Source organism: Fringilla coelebs, assembly GCF_963513975.1.
Source record: "Fringilla coelebs genome assembly, chromosome: 4".
NCBI classification, from domain to species: Eukaryota; Metazoa; Chordata; class Aves; order Passeriformes; family Fringillidae; genus Fringilla; species Fringilla coelebs.
Window position 1 is genome coordinate 43,467,868 of NC_140032.1, and position 24,572 is coordinate 43,492,439.

At 37.2% G+C, this 24,572-nt stretch overlaps 1 protein-coding gene across 5 annotated transcripts in view; it reads right to left on the reverse strand.

Moving 5' to 3' along the window:
• Positions 1-1,290: 1,290 nt before the first annotated feature.
• Positions 1,291-24,572, reverse strand: part of ARFIP1 (ARF interacting protein 1) — a gene marked incomplete at its 5' end in the record, with an annotated part of 40,516 nt that continues 17,234 nt past the window's right edge. For 3 of the 5 annotated variants that reach the window (XM_084204422.1, XM_084204420.1, XM_084204419.1), the window contains 6 exons: positions 1,291-2,883; positions 10,302-10,476; positions 12,604-12,761; positions 16,170-16,391; positions 21,450-21,559; positions 22,971-23,066. In XM_084204422.1, coding sequence (XP_084060548.1) covers positions 2,728-2,883; positions 10,302-10,476; positions 12,604-12,761; positions 16,170-16,391; positions 21,450-21,559; positions 22,971-23,066 — 917 coding nt within the window. In that variant the 3' untranslated portion in view covers positions 1,291-2,727. The remainder of the gene's footprint in view (positions 2,884-10,301; positions 10,477-12,603; positions 12,762-16,169; positions 16,392-21,449; positions 21,560-22,970; positions 23,067-24,572) is intronic. The other 2 variants (XM_084204421.1, XM_084204423.1) reach the window with 2 other exon arrangements.

The following is a 24,572-nucleotide window of genomic DNA, read 5'->3' on the forward strand; positions in this document are numbered from 1 at the left end:
AATACAGTCACCGAGAATCAAAAGAGCTCCTCAGGTCTCTGGTACAGCAGCTACAACAGCATATCTGAAAATGTTACTAATTGCTTTGAGTTCTTCATCCCAAGAAACCTCACAAAACACTGTAAGCATTAATGTAATAATTTGTTAACAGAGATGAAATCACAGACAAGTCTCTACAAGGTGGGTATGGCCTCCTCTACAAACAACAAAAACAGCCCATCCTGACAACTGTCTTCCTAGATAAAGGCCACATCACAACATTAAGATATTTATAATGCTTTTTTGTAAGGCTCAGATAGGCTCACAATCATAATTACTTCTCATTGGAAATGCTGAAGTGTCTTTTCTCCTACAATCTCTTGATACAAATTTCTAAATTTGTTTAGCTCTAAAAAGCTGATTTTAAATATAAGATATGAGCTTGAATTATTTCATAAGCACATGTAATTGAGCAGTGACAAAGAAAGCTACAGTACTACAGCAGGCTACTATCAGTTTCATAACTTATCGATCAGTTGAACAGAGAACCCTCCTCACTGAGGCTACCCATTAGAACAATTGCTTTGCTGAGCAAAATGGAAGTAATTCTTCCTTCCCCCAGTATTAAACAATACACAGGCAGGTTTTAACAAGTAATCTCTTTGGTCCCACCTTTTGTTCCAGGTGAAGAGACTCCAGCAGTTTCAAGCCATTGCAAAAGTTTGAGGATTACACAATGCCACATTGGTCAGTCTTTCTTAAGGCAACTGCAGATTCAAGTTCACTCTTACCATTTCCGACAGACGAGTTCCTTCTGAGCAGCAGTGATCCTAGGCAGGAGACATGTGAATCTCAGGGAGAAACCAAGGGCACATGTTCCTTATGTACCCTTTTCCTACAGTGTTCTGAAAGCCCAGAACTTCAGTTGTGGTCACTAGGTTTGCATTCTTCACCCCTGCAGTAATGCATTTCCCAGTTCAAGCCTACAGTCACTCAGCTCACTTTCCTTGCACCGTCATACCACCCATGTACCAGGATTCAGTGGAAGTCAATGGCTTCATAAGAATTGTACATAAAATTTAATTTCCTTTAGAAGTTCAAGTCAAAAACCACATATATTAAAATATTTGTTTCACTATGGATTTACTTTCCAGTTGAACTTGCCCACTGTTAAAACAGCATCATTACGTAGCACTGCTTTATGAGATGTTTTTGGGCAGGGGTGAACACTCACAAAACCAGGACTAAGGTTTCACTGCAGAAGCTCACTTCTACTTTTAACCATCACAAGTCAAGAAAGTTTGACTGCAAACATGTTTAATATGAATAGAAAATTCACATAGGATATACATTCTAGGGAACGTAATTGAGCTATTACAAGAGATTCTGACAGAACAAAAACATAAAGAAGGCTCTGTCAGACCAAGAATTTAATGAGGAATGATTAAAAAGTTTGATTTACAGTTACATTACAGTTGTGTTAAACACTGAAAACTTTAGAATGTCAGCTGAAAGGTGTTTGAACATACAGTACATAAATCATACAATCCACACCATTGTAAATAACATATTTGAAGTATTTCATTTTACTTAACATAACATAAAGCAACATAACATGTGCAAATGAGGACTCCAATATATTGAATTTATAATGTCTATGATAAAATTGACATATAATTTTACATATAAGGACTACAGAAATGATGAAGAAATTAAAAATGTGTCCTCCATTTTACTCCCATTACTGAAGTATGCTTTTCAATTAAACAGAAAAAACATACTGGCCCGATTTCCTCCCAAAATCATACCTGCCCATGAAGTTTAACTAAAGCTTTAACTTTCTCTAAGTGTACAATGACACAGCATTACACAGTCATCTTCCCCTTGCTGGGAACTGACAAACTATTACATGAAAGGGTTCTTAGACTATGTACACTGGTGGAAAATATTATCTTATAAAAAGGCACATACCTGTGATTTAAGGCTAGTACGGTATTTGTTTCATAGAGAAAGAAACATTTTAAATGAAATTAGTACATTTAATGGTTGGCCTCACTCAGCAAACCACTTGGTGCAAAGCAAAAACGGGTGCTCAGAAGCCTCAGACTGACAGTGATTCTTGCTTTAGTGTTTTTTGTTTGTTTTTTAACCCTTTGATGGAAAGGTACATTTGTAAAAAAGGCATTTGCTGCAATTCCACTTGTCAATGAGCCATCTGCTGCTGTTGCCTTATATGCAGATATCACATATAGACCTTATAGTATTCATCTGCAAAATAGTCTTTTAACTTTCTCATTTTTTAAAAAGTCATATGAAAATTACTAAAGATGTTTTCTCTATAGTCACCTATAAAATACCAGATGTTGGTACAAATCATGTAAACCTCCATTTGCAAATATTTTGACTAGCCACCAAAATACCAGAAATCACAAGCATCATTTGTCAGTGCAAATCTATAATAGTTGTGTTTCCCCTCCCTCTTTCCCTCCCCTATCCCAATTACAGAAATAGCCGCCAACCTTTACATACAAAAGGAGTGCTCTATATTTGAAATTACAGAAATTATGTTTGGTTACCTTAAAGTCACCCACTTTCCTATCAAATTCAGTTTTACAGTATTATAAAAAGGGGAAAAATTTAAAGCTGTCCGTTCAAGAATCACTACCAACAGTCCTTCAACCCTAAGCCTTAATTATTCTCAGATTTAAAGAATCTTAGGTTAACATTGGGTCCTCTTCTATGATCTGATTACTGTTCTTCAAGCCAGGATGGGGCATCTGCTCCAGGAGTTTTCAATTTGATGTGGAACTGTTTAAGTGTCTGTTCAAGCTGCTTTTGATTGCCAGCAAAGTACGCCGCAATGGCATTGTGGAACAGAACAAGCTGATTGTGCAATACCTTCACCTGCAGGCAAGGAGAGAGACATTAAGAGGAGGCTGATGTTAACATCAACACAGGTCAGCTATAAAGAAATAGGTGTATCTGAAATTCTCAGACTTCCTACAGATTTATTTAACAAGAGCTTAAAAATACAGATACGAAATGCAAACATTAATTTCTTTAACATTAAACTGATTCAGAGTTTTCATGAAGTGTGCTTAACAGTCAAAACCAACTCAGCATGCACAGAGCAAACACAATTCACTAAACAGCATAATGTTATCAAATATCAAACACTTGATTACAAATACTTGATGCCTTGAAATTAGATGCCAAACCTCTAAGATACGTGCCTGCAGGCCAAATGGACCTACCTCCCTGCAACAGTACATGGCAAGGGCATTATCTGAGTGTACAGTTCATGCATTGCCCCCCTTGCAGCGTTGCTGCTTTCCAGCTCATGGACACCTAAATCAAATTAAACTGCTGTTTTTCTCCCAGCAATATTTCTTGCTCATCTCCTGTAACACAAGATTATTTACAGCACTTTGCCAATATCTTGACTCTAACATTTGTGAAAAGTAGTCATGAAATACACCTGTCACAGCAGCAACCAAAACCTGGGGAGAAGAGCACAAGGGCAGCTGGAGGGCACCACTGTTCTTCTCTGTGATAACAAGCTAGAGCCCCACTGATGAAGTCAAAGTTAAGCAAATGTTACATTTCCATCCTACCACACCAGGAAACCTGAAGCTGTGAATGGACAGCAGTATGCTCAAAGGCATCTGTCTAGTTTCTCCTGCAGCCAAACCCTTTTTATTCCTGAGTATACTCTCAGCCCAGCAGCACCTTACTCTTGTGTCAGACCCCAAATCCCCACGGTGGTGGCCCTGTACCTGTTTCCAGCCTACAAGGCTGAGGCCAGCAGCAGGCAGTCAACACAGAGGGAACAGAGGAACAAGGTGGCTGGGTGAGCCCCAAGGGAAGATGTGGGAGGTAACAGATTAAGCTTTCCCTACTCAAATTTTAGATCACTGTCTCATTTCTCAGCACAGTCCACAATGGACAGTCTAATTCTGTCATGCTGGGAATCAAACCTGTCCTTGGGGCAGGTTTGGCCTGTGCCCACCAGTGGGCCATGCCTGTTTTAACAGGTTATTTGTTATTGGCTACTGGGCTTCTCTGAAATGCATGCAACTCAATACAGAAACACCTTATCTTCTTCCCTTAATGAAAGATCTCTAATTAAACCCCCACCATTATATTTGACATGCTACGACACCTGAAGAGTGGAACATTTACTCAGAAATGTAATAAATATATTTTAAAAATTCCTTGAGAATAAAGAGCTGTGTTTGTATATCCCTGTAGGAATACATAAAAATTCTGCACAAAGTTAAAATTTCTGATTATATAACTTTTTTTTTTTTTAACTGAATAGCAGACTCAATTCAAAAATTAAGTGATAACCTTTTCTTTGCTGGCCCAAATTTACATCTAAGTTGCTTTGACAATCTGAAAACTGGAACTCCTATGTCTTCTCCCTATGTTTCTCCTAATAATTTGGGTTAATTTATGCAAATACATGCCAAAGAATAGGCTTTCTGTCTCATTAACAGTGAAAAATGATACTTTATTCCACCAAAAGGCTCTCCAAGAAAATACATGAGAGGTGTGAATGGTTAGAAAGGAATTCCCCATCATACCTTTAGATGACATTTTTTCATTTACAAAAGAATTTACAGAATTTATCACATACAGACATTTTGACATCTAGGAGACACAGGATTCAGCTAGCTACACTTGTTCAAACAGAGTTCAAACTATTTTTTGAATCATAAAAGATGGCCTCTTCTTCAGTTTGTGTGGGCAGACAGGTATATAAACATATGGATTTTTCATCTATAAAAATGTTAATTATCAAAATATTACACTTTGTAAGTGGAAAATGTCACAACAACATGAAGGGTTTGCTTTTAAAAGTTTAGATAGAAAGCACAGTGCTTTTCTTGAGCAGTTTGTTTCCTCACTGACACGCAAGACTTCATGCAATCCAAGGCAGGAATTCTACAGAGAAGTACACTCACTGTTATAGCATATTATTAAAATGCTACAAGAGTTTTACTCATACAGTTTATAGGAACTCAAATAAAACAGGGGTAACAAACCTCCACTCCCAGCCCAAGTTCATCAGTCTGAGACTGCATTTGGTACTTTGTTAGGGTAGCTTTTAACATAAACCTTCTGTGAACTGCCCCAAAAATCTTCTGATAATTTTAAAAATTCAGTCAGGCCTAGGTTCAAGGATGCGCGCACACACACATACACACAGACACAGACACACAGGCTGGAATTGACAGTGTAGAGGCAGATAATTTGGACTGAAAAAATATGATTTGTTTTGGAGGTATTTTTTAACTACTAAAGCTACTTCATTGTATGACGTTCTATCCCCTAGATCCTTGTGGTATAAATTTCGTGATTGTTATCAAACTGGTTTCAGAGGTTTAAAGTGTTACAACTTCTGCTCTCCTCCTTCAGAAGCTGATTGCTAAGTGAATCCCAAAAGTGATGGTGGGATCTTCTTTTTCATATCTTCATTCAAGTAACTTTAAAACAAAGTTTTTCTAGAAAAAGACCACTTTAACTGTCTGACACTGTACAAAGAAGCTCTACTATGAAGCACCAGTCAGCAAAAAGGAAAAAGCTGTAACACCTCAAAACACCCAATGTCCACAGACCCTGACTATTCATTTAAAACCAAGTTCAAATTTACCCTCTTTTCCCATGAAAGAATCTTACTCCATCTTTGGGAATGGGTAAATATATTACCCACTCCCATATCCAGTCACTGATTGCAACTTCCATACTGTATTTCACCTTAGCCCTCTATTGGCAAAACATTCATGCAGATATGCAGTCAGTTGGATCAGAGAACAGATCTAGATTAAAATTAAGCAGACAACAATGTACCTGCTTTAACCTGGATCAGTTCCCCAATCTGATTCTCTACACAGCTGCAAAAACACTTTCACAAACACTGGAGAGAAGGCAATAGGGGAAAAGGGGGAGTGCATGTGTGTGTGTGTGTGTGTAGGGATCACATTTTTTTGCATCAAAGACTTTAAACAATTGTCAGATTGCAGCAGTAAAGGCCAACTCTTGATCATCAAGCTGTAGCACCGATTCCAGAAAAGGAGTGTTTGAAGATTTGCCTCAATCAAAGAATGCTAATGGTATGCTGCTAAATTACAGCTAAAATACAGGTTCCAATGTATGACTAACATAGCTGTCAAAAAGCCATTGTGCTTTACAGTTGAACAACAGTTAAAATCTTTGTTCCTTGTTAATTAACTACATATACCTATTTGTTCCTAATTATAAGCAGAGTAAGCACTCCATAATACAATTGGCACACATCTCAAAACAAAAAAGAAACATTGTGGATAAGCATAAAAACCTACATGTAAACACATCCTACACAGGAGACTTAAGTGTCACATACAGACGATCCTATAGGTTGGATTTGATCTTCCACATGGATGCTCTTAACATTTCACTTTCTAAATATTGTTCTTTTTGCCTACCTCCCTCTGAACACTGTCATTTCTGTGGCACAGTAAGTGCATATTTCTTTACACCCTCCTCATTCAGCCTCTTCCAGCCATCTCAATGACCAAAAATACAACACGCCTTCAAGTCTATCCATGCATCTGTACCTCCTCACAACTATCACAATCCCTTCTCCTAGCTATCTTAATTTGAAGGTATTTAGTCTAAACAGTTTCATCATCTGGGGCTCCACTAGACTACAGACCACATTCATTTGCAGAAGCAAGCATTCAAGAATCAAACTCCTGAAGTACATTTCACTGAAGTGCAGTCATTTTCTTTCTCTACATAGAATGGTATTTGACATTTCTCAAGTGCATCCAAGAGTAAAAGGGTTTTTTACTCAAAATGACAAAACCTTCTAAAACTGTTTTCAGAAATGACAAATCTTTGAGCTAAGAACAGGCTACCATCCTTATTTGAAAAAAATTAACCATTTGTAAGATGCAGATTTTGAATGCAACTATTATTATAGTCATCAGCAACTGCTACAAACTTCTACAGAACTCTGCCAGCTGGGGATCGCACCAATAAAACCTGAATAAGCATTAAGAAAAATGAGTTCTAACTTCAAGATCAAATGCTGTAATAAAAGTCAATAGAAATCTTGTGTATCTTGGTTTTATAGAAAGAAACTCTCAATTCCAGCTTTACTGTAAATGCAGCTCTTTAAGTCTTTGAGGGCTTTTAATTGAAATATTAGCATATGAACCAAGGAGAACAGGCACAAAGAGACTGCAACCATGTGATGCCTTTTCCCCATATAGGGAAAACCTAGATAAGACCTTCTAGATAATGGGTTCTTTGGTGACATTTGCAGCACCACAGACCAACCAGAGCCCACCAGCCAGTTAAACTGGCTTCAGAGGTTCTTTGCAGCACCATAGCTGAACTGACTGAACCAATGGATTTATGCTACCATGAACAGCAAGAACAGGGAAAACCTGAACTAAAAAGTTGTTTCAGGTTTACTCTGTTCTATATCTGATCTCTGCACTTAATTAAGAAATGTTATCAGACAGTCACACTGAGACCCATCTCAGTCCTACCAACCAGGAACCCTGCAAAGATTCTCCTGATCTCTCTTTCTGCTCCTCCTGGAATTTCAAATACTCTCTCTCCTCCAGTAGCTATTCTCTTTAAAACAGATTCTCATCAAGGGATGAGACTGAGTGTATTTGCTCAGAAAACAAAGTTCTGTTCACCTACAGCCATTAGAAAAACTTGAATGCTCCCTTTATGCTGGGAACAAGTACTTTACAGAAACACACCACCAGCAGCAGACAGCACAGAACTGTTGCTGCTCCTGCTCCCTTCTTACACTTTTTTTTTTAGAAAGGCAGCTGAAGTGTAAAAGGCAATGCTTCTGTGCCAGCAGTCTCAGCCACAGGAAACAAAAGATTGGCAAACCACAGACTGAGCTTTTCTGTCCAAGGCCACTGCAGTGCAAGCTTCATACACTGCTGCTCTGTGCCTCAGAGAAGGGACCCTGCTGAAAACAGCAACACATCACTTTCCCTTTCCACTGCTTCTCCATCAATTTATGCCCTTCTTCTCCAAGGCAGCCACAAGCCATCCTACCTGCTACTCCTACACTACAGGGTAAGCTACTTCCTTCACTCCCTTCAAACTATTGCCATGATGACATAATGTCATCTTACACAATAAATAGAAAAAAAATAAAGTAGAGCTTACATCAGAAAAGCTCTCAGCAGATAATTATATTTAAGCCAATATTTAAGTGTAAAGGAAGTCCTTTCTATAGCTCATTTGGGAACAAAATTACACACACCCTTTAGTAAATATTTTTACATCTCCAGTGTCAAAACTGAGAAATGTCAGCCACTGATAAAAAGGCTTAAGCATGTGAGATTCCCTACTGTATTAATCTAAAAGGCAGGAAGGAAAAAACAATCTCTTTCAGAAACAATTTGTGGGCTGTGACTGCTAACAGGATGCTTGGTCTAATTCAAGACTGTCACTAGGAAGACAACTTCTTCAGTGTTTCCTAAACTATCTAATTTAGTTTAAAGAATTATGGAAATGTGTTTTGTACAAGATGGAAATAAAATGCTTTTGCTCTGAAGCCTTCCTAGATATATAAACATAAATTGATAAGTGTGTTATATAGTTAATGGAAACCATGAGGAAGCAGGGTAAGTCCTATTTAAACTAGTTTGAACTTAAGCATCATAATTCCTGTACAGATATAAGCTGGAAGGATTAAACCATTTTAACAGAGGTACATTGTAGCAGTAGCAAGTAACTTACTAAAAGAAGAAAACAAAGTGGGGAGAGTAGGAAGACACCTTCAGCATACCGGTTTTCAATTTAGCATAGTTTTAAAACCCAGCTCTCAGGAACATTTTCTAATTTAAGAATCAGTATCAGCATTTAGCTTAGTCTTCAACTTCTTCAAGAAAATTAATTTCCATATGATTTTTTTCAATCTTTTTATTTTCCAATTTTTTCAGCAAGAACCAGAAATACAGTCAGGCCAGTTCAGTTCAGTTACCAGATGATGTGGTTCGTCACAAAGCCAACTTTTGATGGCTATATGACTCCAGACCAGGGAGTCCTAAGGCAGATGCTTGTATGAAGGAACAGTGCTCAGGAGCTATGTTTTAAGCATATACTATTTTGGAAACCAAAAAGTTTGCTTATTTTCTCAACCTTTTTCTTATCATCTGTTCATGGTTCATGCTTCCTCCCTGAGCCCCATCTTTATTCTAAGAAGCCGATGCAACTGAATATGTGATAATATATTCAAGAATACAAAATATTAATCTATTTTAATTGGTTTAACTTGTCCCTATGATTTTTCCTTTAAATTTTCCTCCTTCCAGGCAAGGAGCATGGTTTGCTATTGTAATCTGGGGCCAGTCATGTATGCTTTGATAGGCTGTTGTTGCCTGTGTTTAAATTTTTAAAATACATTAATCAACCCATACTGAAAATATTAACCCACCGATAATGTTAACCCTGGATAAACTGACAGCTATCTCCTATGTAAGTTTTAATCACCTTTTCTTTCCTCTGAAGACATGGGAAATATAAACACACATGATTATAACCATCTCATTTACCAGAGATCTGAAAAAAATCAGATCTTGAAAGACCATAATTTTCACATCTAATTAGAGACAATTTTAAATGACTTATTTATTGGAGAAAGGACAGTTTTAAAGTTTTGTATAGCAGTTTGATCTTTGCCTGGTAGAATAAGGAGGGTAAGAATCCCATCATTAAGAGGGTACAGATGAAATGGTAGGGTGGAAATAAACACTTAAAAAACCCCCACCCTTCAAACCAACAGTAGTTCAAGAGTCTTGTTTTAAATTAATAAACTACAAAGGCATTAATTATAGAAAGTAGTACTTCTCAATTCAAATTCTTAAAGAAAGCTTGATTTTGAAGAAGCCTTTTCATAGTTCTGTCGTCTTCTTTGTGCATAACCTCTGTGACAATGTTGCCAAATGCATGTATTACTTTGAATATTAAATCAGTAATTATGTGACTCATTTAACCATAAATGTGGTAAACTGGAAAAAGTAATGTTTTTGCAAACTTGAAACCTCCTGCATCAACAAGAAACTTATTGTCACAATGTTTGTCATTTGTAGCTGGAGCAGCTTGATTCTAAACCAGCTTGCTCTAAAAGTGTGTCCTCCAGTAATACAGCAAGAACTCCAAAAATTCAGCTTATTTTCCTTGCTAGCTCTACTTCTAAATGAATACATATTTCAAGATGTACCAACTTAAAATATGTCTAGAAAGCAGCAAATTGTAGAACAAAACTTCTAATCATAACATGAGGAGTAGCAGCTTACCTTATTTTCTTCCAAAAATTTCAATTTGATAGATACGTCGTTACGCATTTTGTCATATTTCTCTTTGTGCACTTGAAACAGTTGCTGTGATTGTTCAATCTTTGGCAGAGTGTTTGCATCACGAGGGCCCAGATTCAGCTCTTCCAGGTCTGTTCGATAAGCATCGTATTCAATCCTGAGAAGAAAGAGAAGGGGGAAAAAAGAACCATCTAAGGGCAGTGCCTCAAAACTGACCTCAGATGTAAATCTAAGTACAACAGAAGATGAACAAGAAGAGTTAAATACAGGGAAAAAAAACCCAAAATAAAAAAATAAAAACTGGGCAAATTTTTTCCTCCCTCCTCCTGTTTATCAAGCACATTGTATAAAACTGCCTCAACAAGCACCCTCCCTTTTCTCTTCCCGTCTCAGCCACATGCTCTCAGCCCCTCTGTTTCGTACAGGCTTCAGTAGTCAGAGCTTCTCCTGAGACACCTCAACCTACTGACCCAGAAAAAACTAGCAAATATTTTTCAGGTCATTGTTCTGCTGTTGAGTCAGTTCACTGTAGAGTTTTTGTTGAGAGTAAGAGGCCCACTAGGAGCATGACACCCCCTTTAAGCAGATGTTTGAGGAACAGCTCACTTACACCAAACTCTGACCTAAAGCATTTTCAGCATGCTCCAGGCATGCTCCATATGCATTAACTGGACAGTTTCATAGCTCTTCCACAAATACTTTTCTAAGAACTTGTCTGTCCTATGGAAAAACAGACTGCAAAAAGATGGTGCAGCCCCACCCAAAGCATCACTCTTCCTTCCATTCTCTTCTGTAGTTGTCAAATAATGAAACCTAGCATATCGACCTATTTTAATGGAACAGACCACACTATTTTTGGCCTTTTAAACATGCTTTCTTACACACATTTCTTTAACTGGAAACAAATCAGGATTAAAAACTGGTTATAAAACACAATTTTCAGTTGATGTAACTGCTCAAAAAAATTGCAACCTTTTCAGAGGTAAAAGGAGTAATATTCACAGGGCTCCTCCTCCTGATTCTCATTGCCACTATGAGTGAGGAGGAGTGAGGATTTATATGTAATTTATGGCTTAATCTCAAAAAGGAAACTATTAAACTTATAGAGAGCTGACAGAAGAAGGGAACAGATGAATGCTGAAGTGCAACCGGGAACAGGAAAGAAGAGGCACAGAAATAAATGCAACCTATTTTCACAGTGCAAAATGATGAACTGGCCATGTCAGTGAAGAACCTTCATAATTTATTTGACTTATTAAAATGGCAAAATATTTGATTTCTTTAGTGAACAGAAAGGGAAAGCAATGAAGGTATTTCAGGAGGGAAGAACCATATATTGAAAATGACTGACAAGAACAACCCCAGCAGATGTATTTTGCATAAATTTTCCAGGGGATAGCTGGATGTATGAACAAATTCTTTTTATTTTTTTGAACACGTGCCAAAAATAAAGCAATACCTTATCTACACATTAATTCTACCTTTCAAGACTTTGAAAGTTTACCTAAATATCAAAACAATAACTTAGTATTTTGTTCAAAAATAAGCATTAGAACAGAATTATTAAAAAAGAGGGGGAAATTCAAAATTCAAGCAGTTTGCAATTCCGGACCTAAAAAACTCCCAAATATCACAAAAAAAAAATTATATGTATAAATTACATCTTCAGTCAAATTTTTAAAAATGCACTTTATTCTGGTAAGTGAAAGAAAGTCAGAATGGAGCCACTCATCAGAAAGAGCTACAAGTGCCCAACAGAAAAAAGGAACCCAGCTTTAGAATACTACACCACATCTAAAAGTAGCCTTCTCCAGGATAAGAAAGCCATTATTCACTCGCTGAGAAACTTCTGGTTTATCTTCCCCTTTCTGACCAAGCCTGAAATGTCTGCATAAAAACCGAAGTGTGAATTGCAGGCATTGTTCATCAACAGAGGCAGAAGATGAAATGTCTTTCAGTCAAAGAGATTATTTTACCTATTGCAATGCAGCTGGTTAAAGTGTTCATTTTCCACTGTCACGCTACTTAGAAAGCCACCTTAATCTAGCACGTGGGAAAAACCAGCTATAATTACTCCTACAGCTAACAAGTAAAATTCGGTCTACAAGGAAATATGTACAAAACATGTGAAGATCTGTGCAATCATCTACAGTTAAACAGAAACTCTCTTTAGATGAGAGCTGTGTTATAAGGTTTTTATCTGACAGGTTAGTAACTCAAATACAAGACCTGGGCTGACAGAGAATCAATTCATAAGCAAAAGAGCTAGACACAGGATAGCTACCTGGCACTTTCATACTGTTTCACAGTCAACAAAGTATCCTCAATTGTTTTATTCACCAATGTATTCACACTGGCAATAAAAAAGTTAATAGCCCCAAGAAGTGTTTCTCCATTTTTAGCTAGAAGTTTCTGTGTATCTGCATTGTAGCCAAACTCCTCCTATAAACAAAGAACAGAGAAAACAAAGCTGTAGATCAATTGAAATCATAGCATTCATCAGCAACTATATAAAAAAATGCAAACACAGATGTGGCAGGTCTTTCACTTCTGTATGGGTATGATTATGATTAAACCAATATGATTTCAATACAGTATTTAGTTCACAGTACTTATGAAATCCCTCCAACACCAGTAAAACATAGTTTATGATTTTGTTACCACACATGATGTTAAATCCTATTTCATAATGTGATTTTTCTGCACTCTGATATCTTGAATGTTACTTAAAAGTAAGTGCTAATGCAATCTTCACATTGTCATTCAGCAGGGTTTTAATCCAGCATCTCTCATGGTTGTCTAGGTAATACTTTAATATGAACAGAGACACTGCTACATTAAATACAGTAATGTAACTAAATTCACAAGGGCACACAGCGTTAATTAGCTATTAAGTTTTATTCTTACATTGTGGAAAGGAGCACTGCAAAAAAACCCCAACATCTATCATGGTTTAATAGGCTGTAAATAATTGAATAGCAGAGCATTATAATGAATAGCAAATAAAAATTTTAATGTAGCTCATCCATAAATTTCAAAGAGACAAGGGCAAAATTATTTCCAAGGCATTTTAGTCACATTTAGACATATGTTTGTCCATGTCTCTTTGTTAACAGCAGAGTAAGCTGAGCAAGGCTGCAAAGATTTTCCTAATGCATGGATGCCAAATGAATCCAATTATTATATCTATGTCATCCATATAGCATCTCCATATTCTGCAGATGGGAGTTCTCAGAAAAGAGTACAATCCCTGGTTGTAATGACTATAAAACACACTAGGTTCATATTTGGATCTTCGGTCTTTTTAGGCTTGCACACTGCCAACAACTGACTCAGAAGTGCTCTATTCTCCCAGTTTCTTTTCATCTGTCTAGAAAATGAACACCAGAGCCAAATGATATTTCATGTTAACAAGTTCACAACAGTAAGGGTAATAGGTAATGGGCAATGGTAAAGGAAGAATCCTCTAGAAAAGAAGGTGCAGTGGAAGTGAGCAATTGAATGAGAAAAAAAAAGGAAGAGAAATCAGGGCAAGTTTTTATGAGCTAAGCCCTGTAAACACTGCTAAAGATCTGTCATCTTTGCTTTGTACAGCTGCTTGGGCAGCAAAAGCAGTTGGCTAAATTGCTACAGATTTTGCTGGGAGAAAAACCAAAACAAGTATTTTCCAGCTGGCTTTGCTCTAACATTGCCAGCTACACAGCTAACACGAGTGCTAGCACAGAGAAGAAATAGCAGCATGCTGGTAGAGACAACAGCAGCAGAACTGCCCCTTGCAGCAGCTTACTCCTATCTATTCTTCCTCCTGCAGGCAAGACTGCAATTAGTTTTCCAGCTGGTCCTCTCTCTCAGATCATCCCAGACCCAAATGAAAACACCATCAGTTCAAAGGGGGAGGTAAGAAGGATGGATCTGCAGTAGCCTGCAGTACACTAAGGAACATGCTAACCAACAACCATGTCCCCTCCAATGGCTCAGAGTTTCAAACAAACTTTTCAGCTTTGTCCATGACCTCTGCAGATACCTCTTACGAAACACACAGGAAATCCTTTCTACACCCGGAGTTTACATTCAGTTCATACTCTATGCTCAGGTCAATTAAAATTGGGCTTCATCTGCCTATATAATTAGAGGCACATGAGCCTGGAACCAGCAGTTATCTTTGTATCCAAAAGAGAAACAGCAACCCATTCACATTAAGTAATACCTCACCAGATACCACAATAAAAATTTGTTTTGTTTTCATGTATAAAACAAAAAGTATTACCTTGAGACTTGGAGGGTTTTTTAATTTTATTTAAGCTTATATACTGTTATCACATTAAACATTAAAGACTAACTGTTCAGAAATGTTACTTTTAGTCCTGCACAAGTTTTAGAGGCAAAACCCCAAATATCCAAAAGTAGGCCTGGCTACAGATGATAATACATTACAGATTAAACAGAGGGAAAACACAAAAAGGAAAGAGACAAACACCAGGCAAGTCTCCAAGAAGCAAAGTTTAGATAACTCTTATTACAGCAGCAGAAACCTTTATTTGATTTTCATCAACAACCCCATTCAAGAATCTATACAAGAGATAAATGACAGAAACAAAGTCCAGGACCAATACAAGACGCTGAAAGAACCTGGAAGATCAGTATTCCCATTAGAAGTTACAAGCTAATGATGGGAAAAACCCCAAGATTCATTAAATGAGCATGATGCCAGATTCCATCCAAGTTTTGGAAGAAACATCCAGTTTCAGCACATACTTCACGACAATCACTAAGATCTGCCACAAACCACATGCCCATATTTGTGTCAAGAATAAACTGATTATTAAAAGCTTCTTTTAACAGGTAATTTAATTTCTTAGCTGCTAGAAATGCTCTACATTCACAGATTTTCATCTGTCAGACTAATATTAAAAATTCCTACACATTAGTGTAGGAGTTTCACATTTTTTCAGCTAGCTATCACTTAAGGTTCCTCTGTGCAAGCATGAACTCCACCTACTCCCATAAAACTCAATGGGAAAAGACAGATGTTTTTAAAATCACAAAGATAATTTGAGCTGTTTCAGCGCTATGTTTCAGGGAATTATTAAACCATTTAATATTGGTTTTCCAAAGGATCAAATTATTTTAACTTTGCAAATGCAGAACAAGCAATATAAAAGCAAGCCAGCTACTATACTCTGTAAGCAGCATGCATCTCGTCTCTCTTTACAGCAAACGGCTTTACCACTGGCAAAAGAAAGTGCCAGTGTTACATAAACTTCTAAACCATGGAATCATAACAACCCAGATATCTGAAGATTGCCTCTCTTGCTCAGCAACTCCAGTCAACATAAGAATACAGATTAGTCTTATTAGTAGGAAAATTCTGATTAAAAAAGGACTTAGAGATCATATCTCAGTGCTTAAATACGCTACAGAAAAATAATTTACTCACATTCAATGTGCACAAGTGAAGTAATGTGCCCTAATCTACTTATTCCCAGGCACATTCCCCAAAGACATCTTGTAATTGAAATGACGTAACACTGTGGAACACTTTGATGACATTTCATTAGGTGCAAAATTAATACTAAAATGAATCTTCTCTACAAAGCAAAATTGTCAGTTCTTGAGTTCATTCATCAACTAGAGGCTAGCATTTAAGAAACAATAAAGAACTACAGTAATTTCAATAATTTCCTGAAGTTTTAAGTGAATCACAGAAGCTTTCAACACAAAGAGTATCTAATATATTGTAAACTACAATGTTTATAAAAGTAGCTGCTAGCTAGCAGACACCCTGCACGAGTAAATTAGGCTTTTCTTCATCTCTGTCACTGTATTTTTTTAACACTATAGAAGTCTTACATGAAGTTCCAGTGATTTCAAACTCAGGTCAGCAAATGCATCTCCAAGTTGCCTTTGGGTATGTACCATCTGGAAAAGCTGTGTGGACAGTGTCTGTGCCAGTCTCAAGATATTTTCATATTTTTTTTTGTTGTCTCTCAATATATCTATCTGAGCTTCTAGTTCCAGGTCTACTGTTCTTGAGCCACGACCCAGTTTTTCAGAGATGATCTGACGTGTACACTGCAGAAAAAGAATTAAATTATAAAGATTCAAGTATATTCAAGACAACATAGCATACACCCATTTTCAGCTTCAAGGGACATATAATTACACACAATTCTTTCACAACCACCCCTCCCAATATAAGTTTGCACAACAAACTGAAAAAACAACACAGTCTTTAGAAGTTTATCAGGACTCAGCAAGAACAGCTGGACAAGTCTCAACTCCTACTAAGATGAATATTCAAGTTAGCAAATCAAGAGCATAACTAATTGTTTCTCAAGTAAAAGAACACTTATCTTTTTATAGGTTTGGTGAATCTCATTAAGTTAAAAGAAGCATTTTAGCCCATTGCATTTAAGTCAGTTTATAGGACCATTACTATTCTGTATAAAAATGTCTAGTTAGTAATCTTTTGGACTTTGTCTACCAAGTATGACCAGAACACCCATGTTAAATTTTCCAAAAATGTTTATTTTGAGGGTTTTTTTAAGGGGGGCAAGTAAGAAGGTGGTGGTTTTCAGCATGTTTTTTTAAAGCTGATTAGGAAACTGGGAACTCCTACTGAGAAATAGGCAAAAGTATTAAAATGCACTTATTATTTACACATCTATAAAATGAAGATGATTTTCTCAGAAAGACTATTTCTTTTCTGTCATAAGTCAAACTCTTAGTAGGGTTGCAGTTCATTAACACACTGAGCAGGAAATGTGCTCTTATGCAGCTGTAGACACTCTCACCCAGCCTATGGCTGTGACAGAGCAGGCTGCTACCACATTCCATGGATCTGTGACACCTTCTCTGCCAGAGATTCGAACCCAGCTTGGCAGTGAGCCTCCCAAGATGCACACTGGGGTTTCCCTTGACTGAGACACAGGAGAAGCCATTTGCAAGGCAGATGTGCAGCAAAGCTATACAGTTTCTCTAAGGAAAGCAGAATTATTTACTGCTCTAGTAAGTTACTTGAAGTTAATCTGTGGTCCCAAGGTGCGAACAGATAAGCAACTTAGACGTATGAAAAATTACTGCTAGAAACAAAAGGTACAAGAAATTAAGTTAGTAGCCAAGGCCACAACTACTCTGAAAGGACTTAACCTAAGCACAAAGCTGCTATTTTTAATTTTACTTTTGTGAAACAATGCCCAAACTTGTCTTCTAACATACTCCCCAAATACTCTAGAGCATTGGATTTCCCAGGGTTTCCCAATTCAAGAATTTTAGTTTAATATCATCTTTACTTGTGTCCAAGGGAGATTCATGTTCAACCTGCTAGAACTTTCATGTCCCTTCTTAATGTAATAGAGGAACACAGGAGGGACTCAAGAATGACCAAGGAGATCAAGCTGGTCATGACCCATAAGGTTTAGGTCAGAAGATACAAAGTATTTGGGCTACTTTGTTAGATTCAAGTAATTGACAAGAAAAAGCACACCTAATCTAGGTGATGTTTGTCTGCTAAGCATCAGAGATTCAGGAGAGCATAACAAATCATAACAGAGAATACAACTTTACTACCAAGACTCCACAAGAAATTGCAAAATACTTAGCTCTGAGTGTGCTCAGAGCATAAATAAGCCTTTCATTAGGAACTATGGAAGTGATGGTCAAATTTTGGCTATTTTCCAAAAGAGCTGACACGCACACACACACAAACCCCCATGGAAATGCAAGAGAAAAATCTGAATCAGGGAAAGCAAAATTTTTGAAAGCAAGGATAAATTACAAATGAAGGGATTATTTTCAGCCAAGGGGTATTTGCTTCATAAATCACAGCAGAATAACTAAAAAAGCCCAGCAGTGACAAGTGAAGAAACACCTGTAATTGGAAAGACTTACACTGGATACTTTAACTCAGATGTAGCAAAAGACAAAGAAAATGACCCAATCTATTTTGATTTACTCCAGTTCTAAGTGGACTAGTACAAGCACACAAGTTGGTCTATATTCTCACTAGCAAAGAAAATTCCATGCATTAATTCCATTGTGCTTTGTTCTAAGAGTATTTATAAAGGAAACTGTCATAGAAAAGACATGCAACTCAAAAAGAAGTCACCCAATGCAAAGCTTAAGAAAAACAACTCAGAGTAAAAAAAGGTTACCAAAATACATTTCAGAGAAATATATTTTAACTTGTATATGTCAAAGATGAACAGAGGCATTACTGGACATGTCTCAGAAATAAATGTTCTACTAGTAGCCCAATTAGAGAGGTTTGCCTTTTTTTCCCCCCCTCAAAGTTTAAGTTGTACGAAAAACAAAAGACAAGCTTGTTGGAATTGCTGAAAGTCAAGAAGAATCTTGACTTTCTTGGGCCTAAATGTTTTTGCTAAAGTGAAAACCACTTTCTCATCCAAAGGGGAAGGCACGGGCAGAAAAAAAAAACAGAAAAAGGTCTTGTCACTAGACTATGGAAAGAAGGGCAATTTCTCTTCACACTAACTCATGATTATTAGGGAACATTTGAGTGGAGAATGTGAAGGGCAATGGTAGTTGCAAAGGCATTTACAGATGGGAATGACTTCAGAACATATCAATAATTTAGATTTCTCTACCCCTGATACTGACACCATGGTATAGGAACTACTTAAGTCAGATTCCTAAAGAACTTCCTAACAGCAAATTTCAGCACTAACTCCCCTTGTAGATTAATGTCTGGGTACATTGATACCAGGGACTTTAAATTCAGAGGGATTCAAGTGCTGATATTTACTCCTGTCCTTTATTTCTGCATCTTCAAACCTCTGAACAGTTAGCTATTATGAGAGAAGGAGGACACTTCTTCCCATGATCTTCCTGATGGGAACCAAAGCAAGCCAATATGTCAACAAATTTAAATACTGTCCTTAACCATATTAAATATGCTTTTTGTACGAAGCCTACATCACAAATGTATGGCATCTCCAAGTACAGTTGCACAATACTCTATCAACTCAAAATGAATTTGTAAGTTCTCTGAATGATCTTATACCTCAAAAAAAGAGTGAACAGCAAGTCAATATGGAACTCTAGAAAGATCATAACTGACTCATCTCCTTAGGCATGTTTGGGAATAGATAAAAGTAAACATGTTGTTTTCTAAAAATGCTAGTCTTTGTTTGCTAAATCATTACTGGTGTGATTCTGGATTTCAGCAAGGGGGAGGCTTAAGCCATAAAAGAAAACTAAAAATCTGAACTTTGCAGACACTACAACCAAAGAAATAATGTTCTCAACAAAGATCCAAGATCCCTTTTCCCAACATTTTGCACTAATCCTCTGGCTGTTGTTTCATGTCAGCAAGTTTGAGACATTGTGAGTTTTTGTGGGTTTGTTTTCTAAATCAAGGTACCAAAATACAGAATAAGGTCAAGTCCTGTCCTATTTAGTTGAGGTATAGGAGATTTGATCCCAAGAGTCAATGTTTTAAAGAGACAAAAGAATTTTAAAGAACAGCTTCAGCTGAATAGCATGTATTCTGATTGCACAACAGTGCACTCCAAAGTAGCTGACAGACAAAATCGCCCAATGGGTCAGGTTGGAAAGGACCACAGTGAGTGGGTCCCCTGGTTCAACATCTCTGCTCAAGAAAGTTCATCCCAGAGCACATTGCACAGGATTGTATCCAGAGGGTTTTTGAGTATCTCAAAAATACTGAGTGAGGGAGACTCCATAACCTCTCTGGGCAACCTGTTACAGTGCTCAGTCACCTGCACAGCAAAGTTCTTCCTCAAGTTCAGGTGGTACTTTCTATGCGTCAGGTTCTGCCCACTGCCTCTTGTCCTTTTGCTTGGCACCACTGGAAAGAATCCAGATCCATCCTCTTGGCACTCTCCCCTCAGATACTTTATAGGCATTCATGTCTCAGTTGTCTCTTGTCCAGGCTGAACATGCCCAGCTTCCTCAACCTTTCCTCATATGAAAGCTGCTCCAGTCCCTTCACCATCTTTGCTGCTCTCCACTGGACCAGCTCCAGGAGCTCCATGTCTCTCTTGTCCTGAGGAGCCCAGAACTGGACACAGCACTCCAGATGTGCCTCACCAGGGCTGAATACCAGGCTAGGATCACCAGGGCTGAATAGTGGGGCAGGGCGGGCAAGGGTCCTCCTAAGGCACCCCAGAATACCATTGGACTGCAACTTCTGCAGTTGCTACAATATTTAGATGACAAGAAAAGTAGCAAATCTAAAAGCCATTTAATTAGACTTAAAAAAAAAAAAAAAAGAAATTTCTGATTCTAGCAGAAAGACACCATTAGCATCTACAAGGGATAGAATGTCTCCATCCCTGCTTCTCATCCTCACTGAGCAGGATGTTCTTATCTGGACTTAAAGAACACCAGAGGGATTCAGACTTTTCTTGCCACAGAATGTTAATTTCTTCATGGTTTGATGTAGACCTCACTGATGCACCTGCCCACAGCTCTTATTATTTAAGCTGTAGGCATAACAAGAAGCTATTTTTCAAAACTGGTCTTTCTTTACACTTTTGACAGGAATGCATTCCCTGACAACTGCTCCTTACCTTATAGCTTTTTAATGAGCATCACTTCTAGCAAACTGGTGTGATTTAAGCATCTTTTTATTATTCTGACATTACACTTAATTTCATCAAATCTCAACTGATCATCAAGTAGAAGCATATAAAACACACAAAAATTGAAGCAACTGTTACCACGCTAAGAAAAAACAATCAGCCAAGATGAAACAAAGCCATCAGAATAGCAATTAACGAGTTTTAAACTTTTAGATACCCCTGATTTTTTCACATCAACTAAAATCTTATTGTATCAGTAGTCAACTCAAAAAGAGCAAAAAATATTTAATCCAAGCTTTAGTGCTGAAATCTCTACATTCGGAATGACGAAGGGAACATTAGAAATGGAACATTCTTTACCTTGCTACATCAGTAATACTTATTAAAGATTTTCCACATTGCACCAGGGATTTAACAAAGAATGTTACACTTAGAAGAAAACTAAGCCTTTCCTATACATTCTTGTTTATGCTCACTGCCGCAACAGCTTGCTTTCATACAGCTCTATTCCTATCTAGTAGCAAACTCACTTTTAGAATACATACATACACACATAGCTGCATACCTTGTAAGTGTTTAGGCTCCACTTCCTCACCAATTCCAGTTTCTCCATCGCTGGATTCTTTACTTCATCTGCTAACACAACAGGTCCACTCTTCTGCTGGGCTTTGCCCCCTGTGTCAGACACAAAGCAAATCTTCAAGGCCTTGGGTCGGGGCTTTTTGTTTGTTTGTTTTAAGGGATTAATAGCAGGTATGGAAGATTTGTGCAATTGCACATCCAAAAGCAGAGCAAGGTGACAGCAGGAACTTAAGACGAATAAAAGATTTTTAAATCAGTTCCAGAAAGAAAGACTTACTTTAAAACTGATATAAAATGTATATATATCTCACTATTTCATGAATAGACTGAATTAAGCATACTGAAAGCTGAAAACAGCTTTTGAGACATGTTTATTCTTATTATTTTTGAGACATTTATATGTTTAAAAACTCCAACACTCTTTGAACACTCTTTTGCATTTAATCAATCTGAAAGTCTGCTAACAACCTGAAGGCCATTAAACAACAATTACTGGCATAGTGTTTTCATGACGTACAGAGTTTTTTCATCTTCTCCAATGAAAGTCATTCTTTCCAGAAGACGCGTTCAGCCAATATTTAATTTATTTATTTCAGTTTTATTAGCTCATTGTATTAGGAACAATTAATTCTACAAATCAGCAAAGAAGAGGTTAAAAGCAACTAATTAAAATACCTAGAGCAAATCACCACACACAAACTGCCGTTACTCAGCATTTTCAAGCTAGTATGGGATATCATGTGGATTCCATGTTTCAATTTTGCAAAATTCCTAGTGTCCTAAATATTAAAAACTACTAAGCATCATCACTTTTTAAGCAACATTTTTATTTATCATGTCCATATTCATTTTAAATACTCGTGACTCTGATCCCTACTGCTACTCACAGTCACCTTAGTCTTGCCAAGTTATTTATGCAAGCAAGAGTTTGGAAAAAAGTCTATATAGATGCCTCAAGATATTCCTTTAGCATCAAGTTATACTGTGTTCTTTACATCTTCAACATGCTGTGCACACATTAAGTAATTAACCCTCTCAACACCCTTATGAGGTAACTGAGTTAAGTTTTCTCCTTTTATGCAGGAGGAAGCAGAACTAAGATGTTAAGTAATTTGCCCACAGGCACAAAATGAGTCAAGTGGCAAAGCTGAGTTGGGGTGTTGTGAATTCCTAATGGCTGCCACCATAGTCTATTGGAATAGATAATCATTTAGGCAAAAAATACTAAAAGTTTCACCTTTAAGCTAAAGAAAATATTTTGGTCACTCCTATTTTACCTACTGTTAGTTATCATTAGTTATAATTTTAATTTTACAGAGTATAAGCAGCTTAGAGAGAGGAAAGCAGAGGTTAATTTATAAACTGTTGAAGTCAGAAGTAAGAGCCACCAAAATCCCACAGAAATTTTATTACCAACTAATAGTACATCAAATAATTAGAAACATGGAAGGGTTAGTACAGTCTCAGCAGAGACAAGGGCGTTATCCATTCAGTGCTTTAATACCTGTGGGAATAATTAAATCACAACCTTGTCCAGCCAGTCTGCTAGCTGCTGCACTGCTAGGAGATATAACAGATGATTTGGGTGATGCTGAGGAACCTGAAAACGGGACATTTAACAATGAAAATACATCATCTTCTCTTTGAAGTGAATGTGAACTCTTACAGAGACACATTTTCAAAACAAAGAAACATTTGCTTCAGCAAGTATAGAAGTATTCACAGAAAAGTTGTTGGAAATGTTTTTTTAAGAGGTGCATCTCTCCATGTGAACTACTCCAAGTTTTCTTGATTTAATCTTTTTATCTAAGTCATGATGACCATTCTTGTTTTCTATAAGAACAATCAAAATACAACTGAAGGGCTCATCAGTGAAGTACACACCATAAACAGAAAATTCCATGGAAGATTGTCATATAACCATCCACAGCTGAAACACTCTTTTGCAAGTCTAGGTAGAATTCACTCTGCACTGTCACTGAATGGTACTTAAAGCATTAAAGGGTGAAGTAAGCCCTGAAATCTCTGCCAATTTCAGAAACACTTTATTGACATCGGCTCTTAAGTCTGTGTAAACATGCAGCAATAAGTTATCCTGAAGATCATACAAGTTATTAGCCATGAAAGTGTGTAAACTCATTCCCAAATGAAAGATTTTACAGCACTTGTTTTTTCTCTTTAAAAACAAACAAACAAAAAAACCCCAAACCAAAACAAAAAGCAACCAACTTTAAATGACCTGCACTGTGTGTGTTCTCTAAGCTGTTTTAGGATTATGCTCATTAGGCTTTTCAGAGCTTTGCCACTCTTTTGTAACAGATAAATATGAAGCAGCATCCTTATGGAATTTTCAGGATTTAAAAAAGTAGTAAGTAAGTTTTTCCTCTGTAATGATGAATGGCCACCATACTGGGGAGGAACTTTATTTGCTTTTGCTGAGAAATTCCAATATACTTCAGGGCTAACAGTGTGCTGAGGGGAAAGAAAATTAAACCTAAACTTTGCAGTTTTGACAAAATTTAGTTATCAGTAACATCAAAAACATCACTCAAAGTAACTGGATCAACAATCAGCTTTAAAACATTCCACAGAGCACTGCTAACATGGGGTAAATAAATGATTTGGATCCAACTGCAGAGAAAAGATGAGACAAAGACAGCTCACTTAGTGTGTCCTTCTCTAGATATACATTGCATAAGAGCTGCAACTGAATTCATCCAGGCATGGAAGTTTGACTGCAAGATCTTGCCTGAATCATTTCGGCAAGCGAGCCAAGACAAGCAGTTAAAAAAATCCTTATCATTTGACAGAGTATTAACACAGCCTAATGCATGCTTCATCATTCAACATCCCACAAATCCTAAAAGCCCTTCCCCTCCAGTACTGTCTACTTTGCATTCAAAAGTGAAGCCCTAATAAGGACATCCAAACAGAAGACAAAATTTTTAGAAATAGGGCAATCATTCAGCTTTTGTCCATGGTTTCAAAGGGAGCCCTAGCTTTTACCACTTCTCTCTCTCTGATCTTGTTAGAACACCCGGAAAAATCCCAAGAAAATACCCTTGGAGAAAATCTGTGATACCCAAAGTGTCCAAAGCTCATAATT